The sequence below is a fragment of the Eptesicus fuscus genome, chromosome 17 (genome assembly GCF_027574615.1).
Source record: "Eptesicus fuscus isolate TK198812 chromosome 17, DD_ASM_mEF_20220401, whole genome shotgun sequence".
Lineage (NCBI taxonomy): Eukaryota > Metazoa > Chordata > Mammalia > Chiroptera > Vespertilionidae > Eptesicus > Eptesicus fuscus.
The window spans coordinates 24,266,331-24,282,642 of NC_072489.1; the positions used below are offsets into that span (position 1 = coordinate 24,266,331).

At 34.0% G+C, this 16,312-nt stretch overlaps 1 protein-coding gene across 2 annotated transcripts in view; it reads left to right on the forward strand.

Moving 5' to 3' along the window:
- Window positions 1-16,312, forward strand: part of JMJD1C (jumonji domain containing 1C) — a 247,142-nt gene that overhangs the window by 148,697 nt on the left and 82,133 nt on the right. For both annotated transcript variants that reach the window (XM_054729260.1, XM_028151471.2), the window contains one exon: window positions 13,010-13,123. In XM_054729260.1, coding sequence (XP_054585235.1) covers window positions 13,010-13,123 — 114 coding nt within the window. The remainder of the gene's footprint in view (window positions 1-13,009; window positions 13,124-16,312) is intronic.

A 16,312-nucleotide genomic window follows, 5' to 3' on the forward strand; every position in this document is an offset into this window, starting at 1 on the left:
GTGGAGGAAGGGCTCTGAACAGGAATGGTGGTGCTCATTGGATCTTGCCAGTACATATGGCCTTCATTCCAGAGCCACACAACTCAGTTTCTTCCTGTGTCTGACACCCCCGAGTCTGCCCAAACATCATTAAAAGCCTTCCAAGAAAAACTGTAACGCAGTACCAGACTGGCCTCAGCTATCTGATTTCTCCCCAGGTTTCAAGCTTGGCAGAGTGAGACCACAGGCAGCAGGGAAGGTGGGCTAGTATATCTCCCCAGGCTTATGCCATATGAAGGGGAGTGCTAGACCCAGGAAAGATGGCATCTGTGGTATAAGGACGGGGACTCAGCACAGGAACATTGGTGGCTGTCTCTCCATCCATCTTGCTGAAGCTGTACAACCCAGTCTTTTTCTGTATGACCCCAGTCTGCTCTGAGCCGCCATCCCTCAGGGTGAGTGGCTGTGAATGAGATTTTGTGTCCTGGCTCTTTAAGAGGTCACCTGGGTTTCTAGGAGTCTCAAGATCCTTACTGGAAGACAGAATTACTGCTGGCTTTCATAGCCAGATTTTATGTGGGCTCCTTTTCCTGGCACTGGTTCTCTAGGCTGGGGAGCCCATGTGTAATTGAGACCCCTCACTTCCGAGGGAGGACCTTTTTTTTTAAAATCTTCAGGGTAGAGTATTTTAAAAGTATATATATTTTTATTGATTTCAGAGAGAGAGAGGGAGGGAGAGAGAGAGAGAGAGAGAGAGAGAGAGAGAGAAACATCCATGATGAGAGAGAATCATGGATTGGCTGCCTCCTGCAACTCCCTCACTGGGGATCGAGCCCGCAACCCAGGCATGTGCCCTTAACCAGAATCAAACCTGGGACCTTTCAGTTCGCAGGCTGACGCTCTATCCACTGAACCAAACCAGCTAGGGCCCCAGGGAGGACTTTTGCAGCTAAGATATTGCTTCTGATTCTCATCTGCTGCACATGGGTGTGGGGTCAGCCCTTTTCACATCTCCATCCTTCCTACCAATCTCTAGGTGGCTTCTTTTGTATATCCTTAGTTATAAGACTTCTGCTCAGGTAATCTTTAGTTGGTTTTTCAGGCTGATTGTTCTATAATTTAGTTGTAATTTGGATTTGATCCTGGATGAAAGTGAGTGTAATTTTCACCTACTCTGCCACCATCTTGGATCCACCAAGTAACCTTTTTAAAATTAAAATATATTTAATTTCTATTTAAATTACTCTCAACGAATATACAGAGTGGAGCAAAAGTAGTTGCAGTTGTTTGTACACAAAACATAGCATTTATTCTTATATTATTATTTTTGAAATATATATCTTTATTGATTTCAGAGAGGAAGGGAGAGGAAGAGAGAGATAGAAACATCAATGATGAGAGAGAATCATTGATTGGCTGCCTCCTACACGCCCCTTACTGGGGATCGAGCCCAGGGCATGTGCCCTTGACCAGAATCGAATCTGGGACCCTTCAGTCTGCAGGCCGATGCTCTATCCACTGAGCCAAACCAGCTAGGGCTTATTTATTATTTATTAATTATTGCATTCTTTTCCATAGGAACAACTAAAAATCTACTTTGTCCCACCCTGTATTTTGCTCTTAGTAATCACTGTTCTTTTGTTTTTATGATTCTAATCATCCATTTCAGATTTTGTTTTGAACTCAAGTTTATTAGGTGTAGTTTGTAACTTGCCCCTTTTCTGCTTTATAAATATTAATAAGATGCCTGTCTCTAATATGTTCTTAATGACATGGTATTTTTTAAAGACTACCAGTAATGGCTCTGAGTTTATCTCAATTTAATACTCTAACCTGTAACTTATTTAAGCCATCTAAACTTGATTTTTAGTTGTTTAATAAAAGTATGAAGATTTTCTTACTATTTTTTGTAATATTAGGAAAGTGAAAATGGCCTTAAATATCCAACACTAGAAAATACGTAATTAAACTTAATGCACATTTACTTGATAAAGTATGTATTAAGTAGCTGTTTAAAATTATGGCAATGTAATAACATGAAAAAAGAGCACTAAGTAAAAAGAGTAACATAAGTTGAATGTATCTTGAAACTTGGTAACAAGTATACTTTTGAAAAAAAGCTGAAAGTGCAATGAATGACATGGTTAACTGCTTGACTTCTTGGTTAAAACTATGGGATCCTTTTTACTCATTTATTTTGTTTTTCAAATCATCTTTAACACAGTTTTGTTATTTATAAGGGGAACTGATTCTGGGTGTTTTTTTTCTTTTTTGTTTTTTTTTTAAACAAAAAAGGCTTCTCTACCTGTCCTTCATGGTTTAGTATGTTTTTAATCTTTAGTTTACACTTCACATATTAAAAATATTTTTTCTTGCCCTAACTGGTTTGGCTCAGTGGATAGAGCGTTGGCCTGCGGACTCAAGGGTTCCGGTCAAGGGCATGTACCTTGGTTGAGGGCACATACCCAGTGGGGAGTGTGTAGGAGGCAGATGATCGATGTTTCTCTCTCATCGATGTTTCTAACTCTCTATCCCTCTCCCTTCCTCTCTGTAAAAAATCAATAAAATATATTTAAAAAATATATTTTTTCTTGAGAAAAAAACAGTAACAAAATAGGAATTAAATAAACTTTTCCTTTTAACTATTAGTGTTTTATCATCTTTCCATGTGTCCTTTTTCTGAACATAGCTTCTAAAACTTTTTTATTTGAAACAAAAAACAAAACAAAAATCTTTACTCAAGTTGCTTTCTTTTCCTAATCCTGCTTATTTTTTTCTTTCTGAAAGGTGACATAACTGTCAGTAAAGCATATTAAAAATATATAAATTTATTATGTTCTACCTCTTTTCCTTGTTAATCTATAATTTTGCAGTTTCTTCTATACTGGTTTCATTTTCCTCCATTTTAAGTTCAAAGTTTAAAGTTTTATTCAGCAGATGGCAAAATACTCTGCTCTTTGTCACTTCATGCCAACAGGCATGAAAACAATACAGTTCTTTTACACTATCTTACAATGTAAAAATCATTCAACTATGAATTAGGAAATCCAGGTTCTAGGACCAAAGTTTCTATAAAGAAAAATTTTTGACAAGAAGTCACTGTCTCTGAGTGTTCATACCTTCATCTGTAAAAATTAGACTACTAATCCGTGAAGTTCCATTTCCATTTTTAACAGCCTGATTTTCTTTTCAACATTTTTATTTATTTATTTTTTTAAGAGAGAGAGGAAGGGAGAGGGACAGAGAGAAACATTGATGTGAGGGTGGAGCATCTATTGGATGCTTCCTGTATGTTGACCGCCAGGGCATTGAGACCACAACCCAGGTATATACCCTGACTAGAAATGGAACTGGCAACTTTTTGGTGCGTGGGACAACGCTCAACCAACTGAGCCACACCAGCCAGGGCCGGCCTGTTTTTCTTTTCTTTTCTTTTTTCAATTTTTTTCCTCATTTTTTTCTTCCTCTGATTTGAAAACACCTTTTACCTTCCACTAAATTTCCATGCTCATGAGATGCTATATTTTAAGACTTTCTAGATTGTACATTGATGACTGTTAATTTATACTCCAAGTTCACACAAGGTTTGTAGTAATTGGAACATTGAAATATATTGTAGTATTTGTTAGGGCTAGTTTCTTATCATTTATTTATTTTTCCTTCCTTCCTAGAACACTCCTGATTATATTTGCTTTTTCATAAAGTTGATTTGTCTGGTTCCAAAATGTTTTTGAAATTCTTTATCAAAGTTATATTAAAGTTATGGAATAATTTGTAGGAAAATTACATATTTATTATTGACAAAGGTTTAAAGGGAAAATATCAAGTATTCAGAATATTACATATGAGTAAGGGAAACAAAGTAAATCACGAAGCATGATTACTATATTAATGAATTTTGAAGTATCTACTTCTGAAGTAGTGATACTTTTAGTGGTTTTGAAAGAATTAAATAACTCACATAAGTTGTTTAAGCATTTAATTCTAGTTATGTTTGGCTTTATGTGATAACAGGATATAAATATGACTATGTCCTAGTAACAGTTAGGAGACCATTAAATTTCAGATCTCAAAACACAGTTTTTAATTATTAATTTATTTGTACACAGGAAATATGGTTATCTCAGCCGCACACATCTGCAAAGTTGTAGAAAGAGAAAAGTGAGTAAAAACTCATAATATTGGGAGGAAAGAGGGACTAATCAGGGAGATTCTGAAAGTGAAGTCAAAGAGATGATAAACTCTGGGAACTATTCTAGAGTTAGAATATGTGCTGTATTAGTATTCAGAAAGTCTAGAATGAAAAAATAAAGGACACTGAGGTCAGCCATCGTGCTTATTGGAAAATATAGTGACTATTTCCATAGAATGTATGACGTTTTCATATTCTCGGCATTGATTTTTTTTTTTAGCTAAACTTACGTCATTAAAATCAATGACATGATATCTGCAAAGTTAAAAAAAAAAAAAAAAAAAAAAAAAAAAGGACACATTGTTTTGCACTCCCCTCCTCTGATGCCTGAGGCAGTTATCAAGGATATAGTGAAGAAATTAACCCTTTGCACTCGCTTGCTTTTTTCTCGATTCCTTTATTCTAATGCTAACCTAATGAGTCACACTAGACATCCGAGTGCAAAAGGTTAAAGGAGCCCTAGTTCTTCATGTATTACTTGAGTATTCAACCGGATTGTAATTTTTTATTTCTTTGATTTTTCTATTAATATCTGTTTCCTTCTAGAAGTCTGTAAAGAGTGCTAGGGTAGGAACTTAGTTGTGTTTTCCTCACCATTGTGTCCCCAGGGCCAAGCACAGTGCCTTGCACATACAAAACATTCAATACATACTGGTTGAATGTGGTTGTGCTCCATGCTTTAGGGATGTGTAAAGAGTTCTTAAAATCAGTAAGGTTAAATTCCTATCGTGTGGAAATCGTTATAGAACTCATAGTCTATGGAAGATATGAAACTGTGCTATACAACCTTGGTAGTACCTGGAAGATCTTCATGTATTCATTAATGTGAAGAAGTTAATCCTTTGGATATTACCATGATTCAGGAGTTACACATTTGATTATATATTTTCATAGATTTCTAGTACAATATGGCATATTGAAAAATATTTTCCTGAATCTAGTTTAGCTTTCCTATAAGACCATATCAAATTGAAATCCTCTTAGCTACCATTGTTCATCTTCTTTTCCTACCCTTACATATAAAAAATATATATTTACAATGGTAGGCCATTGAAGTTAGAGATTTTTATTTTATTTTATTTTATTTTATTTTATTGCAATTTTTTTCCTTTATTAAGGTATTACATATGTGTCCTTATCCCCCCATTGCCCCCCCACCTGCCCACTCATGCCCTCACCCCCCTGGTGTCTGTGTCCATTGGTTAGCCTTATATACATGCATACAAGTCCTTTGGTTGATCTCTCCCCCTTACCCCCCACTCCTACCCTCCCCTACCTTCCCTCTGAGGTTTGACAGTCTGATCAATGCTTCTCTGTCTCTGGATCTGTTTTTGTTCATCAGTTAGGTTTTTTATTTTTTTTAAAGTCTATATATTTACAGAAATCCACTTGTTTGTTTAGGCTTCTGTATCTCTAAGATGAGGGGTTTATTTCTTTTATGGCCCATGACAAATGGAACCAAAATATTCATTTATTTTAACTCTCAATTGCACAAAAAGGTTCTTATATTATTGGAAGGAACAGATTTTCTTAAGATACTCATACAATGTTGCCTTCCTTTTAGCCTCTGTTTACTTTCTCACCTCTGTTGATTTATTCAGCTTGTAACCTAGAAACCAGCTAAAAAGGAAGGAAGTCAGAGATGTGTATTTCTGGGCAGTAACTAGAGTAGTTTCCTCTTCCTCTAGCCTCGATTAGCTGTCAGAAAAGACCTTCTGCTCCCCCTCCCCCCAACTAAAGAATTAAAAAGAAAAGGAAAGAAAAATTAACAGTAACTCTTCAACATTCTTCGTTAATCCATTAAGGAAGGTACAGATCAACCATAAGGACAACCAATTTAAAGACCTGAAATGCTGTTGTCCTCAAATTGGTGCTTTTTATTGTCTGAAAGATGGTATCTATCACCCCAAATGAGTTGTAAGGACAGGAGAGAATGAAGAGACTTGATGTAAAAGTTTAATGCTTGCTACCAAGTAGGTTCTCTACTAGTATATTGTTAGTTCACTCCTTCTGTTTGTGTTAGAAATTTACCAGAGGACAAACTCAAATTCATATATCTATAAAATATGTCAAGTTCAACTTCAATATTAAAAAGATATTTGTGGCCCTGGCCACTGTGACTCAGTTGGTTGAGCATGGTCCTGTGCACCGAAAGGTCACTGGTTCAATTCCTGGTCAGGGCACAAGCCTGGGTTGTGGGTTCAATCAATCGATGTTTCTCTCTCTCTCTCTCTCTCTCTCTCTCTCTCTCTCTCTCTCTCTCTCTCTCAAAAAAAGTATCTTAAAAAAGGTATTTGTGAGTTTCAAATAGTTACACCTCTATTCACCTTCATTTGCATTAAGAATTGACTGTATAGTGTTTCTTTATAGTAGGGAAGCATCTCATTTTATTCCAGCACTGATGTAGAATGAAATTAAAATAAATGATTGTTTCAGTATTGGTGTTTATTTTGATTTTATAAAAATGATTGCATTCTATGTCATTAGAAATAAATAAATATTATGGCAGTTGTTAGCTAATTGTAGTTCTGTGTGCTATTTGATTCTGTAGGGGCCTGATAGTACTTGAGGAACAAAAACAGCTATTTTCAAACTTATATCAAACCTAAATTTATGTGAGATTGTAATGTGAATCCTGTAAACCAACAAACTCACTCTCTAATATACAATAAATGGTAGAAATGTAGTATGAAATGTATTTAAAATTTGGTAGCTTATAATATAATAACCTGCATAAAATATTTTGTTTCTTTGTTGTTTGGGGCTCATAATAAGGCTGCCATATTTATGCAGTTTTTTGGGTTTTGGTAACTTATATGACATTGAAAATTATTTTTTCCCCCATATAGTGTTTTATAGTCATGTCTTACGTGAGTTGTTTATTAATGACTTCTTTGGCTGTTGTGTATGATTTAATATTTATTGGACTCATTCTTTGAAAAATACTTCTTTCTAAAGTTTTGTATTTTAGCACCACCAGTGTTCTAAAGCTATATATTACTAACATTCTTAGAATAGCCATTATGCATAATTTGCATTTATAACAAAAAAATGGATTGATCAAGATTTTTATAAGTGCAAGTCCATTATATACTAAATTCAAAATATCTTCAATAGTTAACTTGATGTTTTTCTTTAAAAAGAAACTGACAGGACTGGTGGCTTGAAGTTTTTCTCTTAACATGACTTGATGAATTGGTTGCATATGTGGTATAAAAAAAATCAATGTGAATTTTTAGATTTCTTGAAATTGAGATACCTACATAGGCCAAATTTATAATAAAATACAATCCACATACATCATTAAGAAATCTAAAAATTTCTGGCACTTGCAGGTATCTGAATTTTTTTTCATATTTAGCATGTGTATTACACATACAGCAAACAATCTCAAAATTCAGATTAATCACATTTCTGTTGCTTAGTAGCTATTATGTGTGGCTAGTGGCTACCACGCTAGACAATACGGTATAATTCCAGTTTAGAAAGAAATTAAGAGTACATATTAGAGCCCTAGCTAGTTTGGCTCAGTGGATTGAACGTCGGCCTGCGACTGAAGGATCCCGGGTTCCATTCTGATCAAGGACACATGCCCAGGTTGTGAGCTCAATCTCCAGTGGGGGGTGTGCAGGAGGCAGCTGATCAATGGTTCTGTCTCATTGATGTCTCTATCTCTCTCTTCATCTTTGAAATCAATAAAAATAAAATTTAAAAAAGTACATATTAGATAACATCAGAAAATATATTTTATGTTTTCAAATTGTGAGGTTTATTTATAACTGTAAATTATATTAAATTATTTTTATAAAGAATGAAAATGTTCCAGGAATATTTTTTAAAATCTGCCAAAATTAATATTACCAGGTTTTTATTTTGAGTAAAGTGCCTCTGAGATTGTTGGTTATGTCATTTGATTTCATTTACACTATTTTAAACTTTTTTTCTTGAGGTTGTTTATATTAGTATATTTTTAAGGAAAAATGATTATACTAATAATAAGTCTTTTACTTGAAAACACAACTTATTTTTGATGATTTAAAGTTATGCTTAATTGTTGTCTACTTGAGAGAGATTTATATAGTATTTGTTTTCTGCACTTTCTAACCTTGTTAAATCTGGAAAGCAAAAAACTTTGTATTTGCATTTGCTTTATGAAGGAGACAGTAAACTTGAGCTTTCAGTCTAGCCACTAGTCTGTCTTTGTCTGTTGTTAAAATTATGAGCCAGTCTCTATGGCCGCAGCCAAATGAGTAATCACCAGTAATGTGACTCGTGCTGGAAGTGACTCCATCAGCACCTGTGACGGGGATTAGTTACAGTTTACAGAGCACCGCCTCTTCCCTTCTCTGTGTGCCCTAAGCCAAGTAGTCGTTCTCATTTGGGTGTCTGCACTGTTGGAAGCTACTGCAGTTTGTTTCCACGCAGACAGTACAGTGGGAAAGGCTTTCTCTAGCTGGTGGATGGCTGTTCTCTCTATTTGGAGTATCTTACTGGTTATGTAAGCGACCTCAGGAGAAATTATCCTGACCCAGATCGGAGGATGCAGTAGTGCTTCAGCTGCAGGATTTCTTAGTCGTTAACACCACACTGCTGATGACAAAGAGCGAGTTGTAATCCTCATCACTGCCGGGGTTGAGCCGGAGCAGACAGAAAATCGTCATTTGCTCGTCGGAGATTTGTTAGGTTACAGCCTCTGCTTCGTTTTGTGGTCTTGGCTTTTCCTCCTATACAATGACGACGTTGCAAGTGATTTCAGAAATGCTTGGTTTGAGAGCCATTTGCCTGTGAGTTTGTGTTGTGTGATTTTTTTGTTTCGTTTTTTTGAAAGACTGAAATAGTATTTAGGCTAGATAAAAAATACTGCTCAAGAACAAAATGGAAATACCAGCTGTACTTCTTGACCTTTAAAGCCGGGTCGTGGATTTCTGAGATTTAAAGATACTTTAAAATTATCAAGAACAAAGTACGGTTTGTATTTTTCTGCTTCCTTTTTCTTTTGTCTTAATTTACATTTGGTTTTGCTTCTCGGTCTTAGGTATTAAGGTCACTGCCTTTTATAGATCTAGCCTTAGTGTTCTTACTTTTAAGAATTTTTAACTATTTCATTTGTTTAGAAAGTAGTTTATTGTGTGGGTAAATTCACAACACTTTAAAAAGATTATTTTAAAAACGAGTTTGTTTACAGAAAAATGTTTCAGATTATGTTTTTCAGAATATAATGTTTTGAGTGGGGGGTGTTTTCTGAGGTTTTTTGTGTGCGATGTACTCCCATCCCCACCCCCAACTTGTTTGCTAACAGTATCGTGTTTTTCAATAGACCTGCTTGGGTGGGAATTTGGACTTTGTTCTTTCAAGTCACTACAGCCACCCCCCGCCCCCGCTTTTTTTTTTTTTTTTAACTTATAAAATGTTGCTTAGATTGTTTTCTGCTTCAGTATATTCTTTAGCAAGATTTATATCAGATTTTTGTAGTTAATGAGCCCAAGTTTTTTACTTGGAAAAGAAATTAAATGTTAACCGGCGCTTGTTAAAAACTCGGACTGCAGACATAAACACCATGAATTTCCAGTTAAATGTTAAATGTTGAGCTTTAACATGGCTTGTTTGACCAGCTGAGTTATGTTGGAGAAGTATAGCTGATTTATTTTAAAAATGTTTTTTCGAGGAGGGCTCATCTGTTTGCCTCTTCCTCATGTGAATGGAATGTGGTGCAGCATGGAGCCCCAAACAGGATACAGTTGTTCTAAGCATTCTTCCTATAGCGTGGTAGGCCCTACTAGAAATGCAGGCTCTAGAAATGCAGGCTCTCAACTAAGTTATTTATTTTGGCTGCAGACTATTCTTTAAAGTATTGTTAACACCGACAGAGTATCTTAAAAAACTCTTTAATTCAATGATAAAATTGAAAAAGTATAAATTTTAAATTAATTTAATTTAGATTTTCGAAGGCTTTTATCAGATGGGAATAATAGGTTGTGTTTTTTTTTTTTATTAGGGCTATATTCTACTGTGGCTTCCATCTGATGGTAACTCATTGCTTCCCCTTAGGCTATGGAAGTTCCTCATAGAATGATATATCTTTAGAGTCTTGAATTACTTAGTTATGCATGAGTTCTAGTTTCTTTACATTCCAGTGCACCTATACCCATGAAATATTTAGTACAGATTCATAAAAGCTGTAGGATTCATTTTTTTTTATTTCTAAGTTAATGATGTTTTCTAAATGTTTGATTTGGCTATAAAAATTAATAACAGATACATCGTTGATTTACCACTTTTAAAAAATCAGTATATGTTTTAACTACTTAGTTTTATATATTGTGTTTAGTTTTCCATAAAGTAGGGACAGTCACATATTTTCAAATATTCTCACTTAATATCTTGAAATATTTATTTAAAAATATAAAAATATTTATCGGTACTTGGTGGGAACATATTTGTAGTTTAAATATAAGTGCACATTTAAATTTTGCAAGTTGTGGCCCTATTTGCTATTTAAGACGGATAGCATACTTTTGACCTCCATTTGTACATGATTGTAAGTATTCATATATCAGAAATAGAACATTATAAAAGTAGGGGTTTTTTTTTACATTTCTGGTAGCTAAATGTTACCGTAAAATGAGAAATTATTTTTAATTTTGGTCTAGAAACTAAGCTTTTTACATAACTCAGTAATTTAAATTATAAGTTGGCTTGTTGAAATGTACCCTTAGAACTCTTGATGTACCTTGAAAAACAAGAATTCTGAGAGATTCCCTTCACAAGAATGTTTTTCATATTATAAAATTACTTAGTCGCATAGGAAATGCAAACCACCTGTATTATTTGCTTAAGAAAAAGGCACTCAGAAGAAGTTTGCTTTTTTTTTTTTCAAATCCTACTTAATTGAATTGTATCCTTAGTCATTTAGATAATACCTTTTGTAGACCTTTTTGTTAACCTTCATGTGGTGACCTGACTTGGTACTATTTGAAAAGAAATAGAACATTTGCTAAAGTTCAAAGATTAAAAGTTCTGTAGAAGGTTCCAGTGTTTTCTAGTTGACTAAAAACTAAACAAAGATAAAATATGAAAGTGTTACGTATTTCATGTCAATCAGTCATATACTGGTAGACATTTTAGAGTCTAAATAAAATAAATACTCTTGGGTTACAAGCTTTAGTCATTTCTTGGGTAAAATTATGAATAGGATTTAATGAAATGATAATTTTAGGGATTTAGTCTTGGTAAATGAAAGTGTTAGATGGCAACAGTAGTAGCAAGAGATAGCTAAATAATGGGGGAATGTCTGTTTTGAAATGTGATTCTAACCAAATAAAAATAGTTTTGATATATATGTTGTACATTTCCTTAAAAGGTCAGCCCTAGGACAGGGGAGGAAGAATCTTACTGAGATTCTATTTTTTAAACATAAATACTGAACATTTAAGTGGGAATGTAAGAATTTTTATCATGTTTTAATTTAGGAAAGAGGATATTACTTACAAATTCATGGTGTGGATAGTGTAGAAATAAGGCATGCTTTAAATGCTTATTCTCGTATTACCTATTTGTTAGGCTCCTCAATGAATTGAATGGAAAGCTTTTACTAGTAAAAGGAATTTTATAAATATAGAAATTAACTCCTTAAGAGCCATTCTGAGCTAAGAATCTTGAAAAGTTTTTCCTCAGAGTGTTGATTGTGATTGCCAAGATGTTAGATTTAAGACATAATAAGAGATGGGGGGAAATACTATGGCTTTTGGATCTCCTTGGGATTTTTACTGTGTGCCAAAAGTTTTGGGTTACATAGAAACGGTCACACGGTTGCCTTGTAGCAAGAAAATTTTATTCTTTATAAAAGTAATTTAAAAACTGAGTTGGTTGTTAATACCATTTTACAAACTTAGATTCTATTATAGTAAAGCCATGGTTTGTAAGTTTTAGAACAGTATCATGGATATAAGACACTTGGTTTCTACTCTGCTTCCACTTCAAAAGTGAGTGTTACAGTCATTTTAAAAAATGCATGCATAATACCTTTATTTCCTTCCTCTTCGTTTCCTGCCTTTCTCACTCCCTCCCCCACCTCAAGGTATGAGTGAAATCCTTTATGTAAAAGATGAGTCTTTAATCAAATGAACATGAATTCTTCGCCCCCACCCCCACCCCCACCCCTTCCACCTTTTTAAGTAGTGGCGATCTAGAAAGACTTGACTGAAAGGTGGGTTTTGTGTAATACTTCTTACATCTCCTTTTCCTGTTCCCCTCCCCCATGTGGCTCTTACTGAAGCAGCTGGATTTTTATTTGTGCTTTGGGTAGGGACAGGGGCGGGGAGTGGGTAGTACACAGGGCGGAGTTAAAAGACCAGATGCATCCTGATCATTGAAAATCCTTGATGTAAGTGAGCTGGGAAGAAATTACGTGTGTAAATTGTAACTATTCTCTTTTATAAAGAATAATACTCAAAAAATGTTTAAATGAGATGGGGTAAATATTTTTACCCAGTTTACTTTTTCAGAAGTAATTTCTCCTTTTTTAATCTTAGCAGAAATTTTTATACACATTATGTTTAATTATACCCCATAAAAAATAAACTGGGGCTTAATATATTAAAATTTTTTGATCATCTTTTGTAAATCTACTTCATTCCTTTTTAATAAATACAAAATCTATTGTATGAATAAAAACATTACCCTAGATTATAATATAAAAACTAATGTTAATTGATATCCTAAAACCATTATAATGACAGTAATACATTATAATGTATTATAATGTATCTATATACCCTTCATGTTTTTAGGGTAAAACCCAGAAAATAACCATTAGAAAATCTTTTTTTCTCTTACCAGATATTCAAACCTCTGGTTGAAAAGCATGTACCCTGTTCAATCACTGCAGTAGAATTCCTTGTAGATAAACAACTGGATTTTTTAACCGAAGATAGTGCCTTTCAGCCCTACCAGGTAAGAAATTTTAGGTTTCTTTTAAAAGTTAACTCTTCATTAAACTTCACTGATATTCAGAAATTCTTTTAAATACTCAATTTCAGCTAACATGTAGGTGTGCAAGGAATCCAATTCATTTTGATTATAGGGTAAATTATTAATTTATTCAACCAACCAGTATATACTGAGAATTTATTATGAGTCAGGCAGCATTCTGTCACTGGGAATACACAAATGAGCAAAATAAAGTCCCTGCTATGTTAAATAATCATTGTTAGAAAATAACTCATTAGATATTAGAATAAATTATCTTTTTTTCCAGCTCTAAAAGAGTTGAATGAATTAATGTAATTAAATGAAATTAGTGTTTACTATATGCATACATATCAGTTTAGCATAATAGTTCATTTTATTTTTAAGTGGGCATATTCATTTAGATTGTGATTAATTAAAATACGAATACATTTAATTGGGAAAACATTTTCTAGTAGGCTTTTGGATTTAAATCATGTGAAGAAACTCATCAAAAGTCGTGTAAGCTACATGTTAAATTTTCTATAACATGCTAACAGTTTTTTATGGTAGAAGTAATTTCACAGAAGTTTGTTTCTGTATATTTGGATTTTAGGTTAAATTTAATCTGTATATTTTATAGGTTTTTCTTAATATGTTTAAAACAATTAGTGCCTTTCAGCCCTACCAGGTAGTAATTGCATTGAAATAAAAGATAAGTGAACTAGTTTGACTTTTTTTTAAGTGGGGCTGAAAGTCAGTACTCCTAATTCATTTCAGAATACTGTTTGTTTGTTTTTTCAATAATAAAATTTTAGAGGCATTGTTTCTATGGGAAGAACATGAGCTTGAGTTAATGAGCAGCGATTTGTTGTGTGTGGAGTTATAATACTTAGGGAATTAGTTATTTGCAGCTTCTATTAGATCTACTAAAATGAGATAGTTACCTTAGTCAAATATCACTTCCTATTTTAAACTCTACATAGATGTGTTTTGGTCTTTTCACATTACTTCATTAATAAAAGGCCTCATTTTTGTCCTTGTTACCTTTTATACTTTGTGTGTAGCCAAAAATTCATAGCAAGTCCCAGTTTAATAGTGGAGGTGTTAGAGCTTTTCCCTTGGGTTTTATTTTGTTTTGTTTTTAATTGTGAATGCCATTTAGCTTACTATATGCCTTAACTATAATTTGTTTTATTTATTTTAGTGGGAATTAGACTAGGCGAGTCTAGGTAAAAATCTGTGGTTTCTGATTAGCAAGCACTCTGGAAGTTTCAGCTTGGATTTGATTTAGAGAAGTGAAATCATTATGTAGAAATTACTTTAAAAAGCTAAACCCTTTGCCAGATGGCCTAATACTCTACAGTATGTGCATTAAAAGTTATAATGATTGAAAGAATGTGCCAACATTTCATAGGTTTGTGGGTGTGGGTTTTTTTTCTTCTCCTTTTTAAAACTGTTTTAGAGTCTGATAATTCTATCCGTTTATTAAAAATAAAGGCACAAGCCCTGGCCGGTGTTGCTCAGTGGTAAGAGTGTTGGCCTGAGCACTGAAAGGGTCTTGGGTTCGATTCCTGGTCAAGGGCACATACCTGGGTTGCAGATTCAATCCCCAGCACCAATCCATTTCAATCTCTCTCCCCCTCCCCCTCCCCCACTCCCTCTCTCCTCTTCCCATCCCTCTCTTTCACCTTTCCTCCCTCCCTCCCTTCCTCCCACTCTCTCTAAAAATCAATGGGGAAAATACGCTCAGGTGAAGATTAACAAAAAATAATAATAAATAAAGGCATAAGAGTAGTATTATTTGTTTTGGTGAAGTATATGATTATCTTTATTAGTAAGCTACTTATATTGCTCTGCTAGTATAGATAAGTTAGTTGACCTCTGTCCCACAAGGATGCTATTTCTTCCAGAAGTAAAGTGATTCACTTGACACTTTAACCATTTGTGTTTCAGGAATTATGTAACTTTGCAGTTCTTAGAAATTGGAAGGAGTAAGAGCACTTGATTTAGGATCCAGCATATCTTTAGAATTTATTAGTTTTAGAAGTAATAGCTGGTTTACTATTGAGCTTTTTGTTTGTGTTTTAATTTTTATATTTAGTATTTTAATTGGATTAAAAATATATGTACATAGTAGACTTGCTGTAATGTTTTGAATGAAAATTTACTGCAGAGACCTATGATGGCTTAGTAGTTCTTAAAAATATTTAAATGAATTTGGAAAATACATATTCTAGGTAAAGGAAACAATTTGAGTTAATATAATTAGAATAGCTTTATCCCAGAATGCATTTCTCCAACCAGTTGTCCAAACAGTACATTAAATTCCTTGGTATCTTAAACATGGCAGCTGTAACTGGCATAGATTTTGTAGTGTCTTGATATATCTTAATCTTAGGGTAAACCTGTGTAAGTCAGAAGGGTTTGGGGAAATTTGAACAGGTTTTTAAACGGTCTCCTTGTTTTCTTCTTTAAATTTCATGAGGCAATTTTTTCCTTTTTTAAAAATATATTTTTATTGATTTCAGAAAGGAAGGGAGAGGGAGGAAGAGATAGAAACATCAATGATGAGAGAGAATCATTGATCGTCTGATGAGGCAATTTCTTCTGAATCTAGGTGTTAATTGTCCTTTATAGACTTTGTGATGAGGAAAAGTCTTTGGAAATGGCCTTTGTCTATACAGTGATGAGCACACATAAGTAGTGTATTAAAAATTCCCACAAATGATGCTTTGCTGTAAATCTAATTAAATGTTTTTTGTAGTGGAAATTTCCATCTATCATCTTTCCACTTGAGTTCTTAGCATTTCATTTTATTTTTCAAATATATTTTTATTGATTTCAAAGAGTGAGCAAGAGATAGAAACATCAATGCTGAGAATCATTCATCAGCTGCCTCCTATATGCCCCACACTGTGGATCTAGCCCGAAACCCGGGCTGTGCCCTGACCAGGAATCAAAACGTGACCTCTTGGTTCATAGGTCGGTGATCAACCATTGAGCCATACCGGCCGGGCGAGTTCTCAGCATTTTATTCTGTAGTAATATGCTCCCTTTAGTTTCTTTGATAGTTGCATAGCCCTATTTTTTTTTCTGGGTTAGTTCCTATTTTTTTAGTATATCACAATGATAACATATTGTAAGATAATGGTTAGGAAACAGAATACTTGGAATTAATACAGATATTTTCAC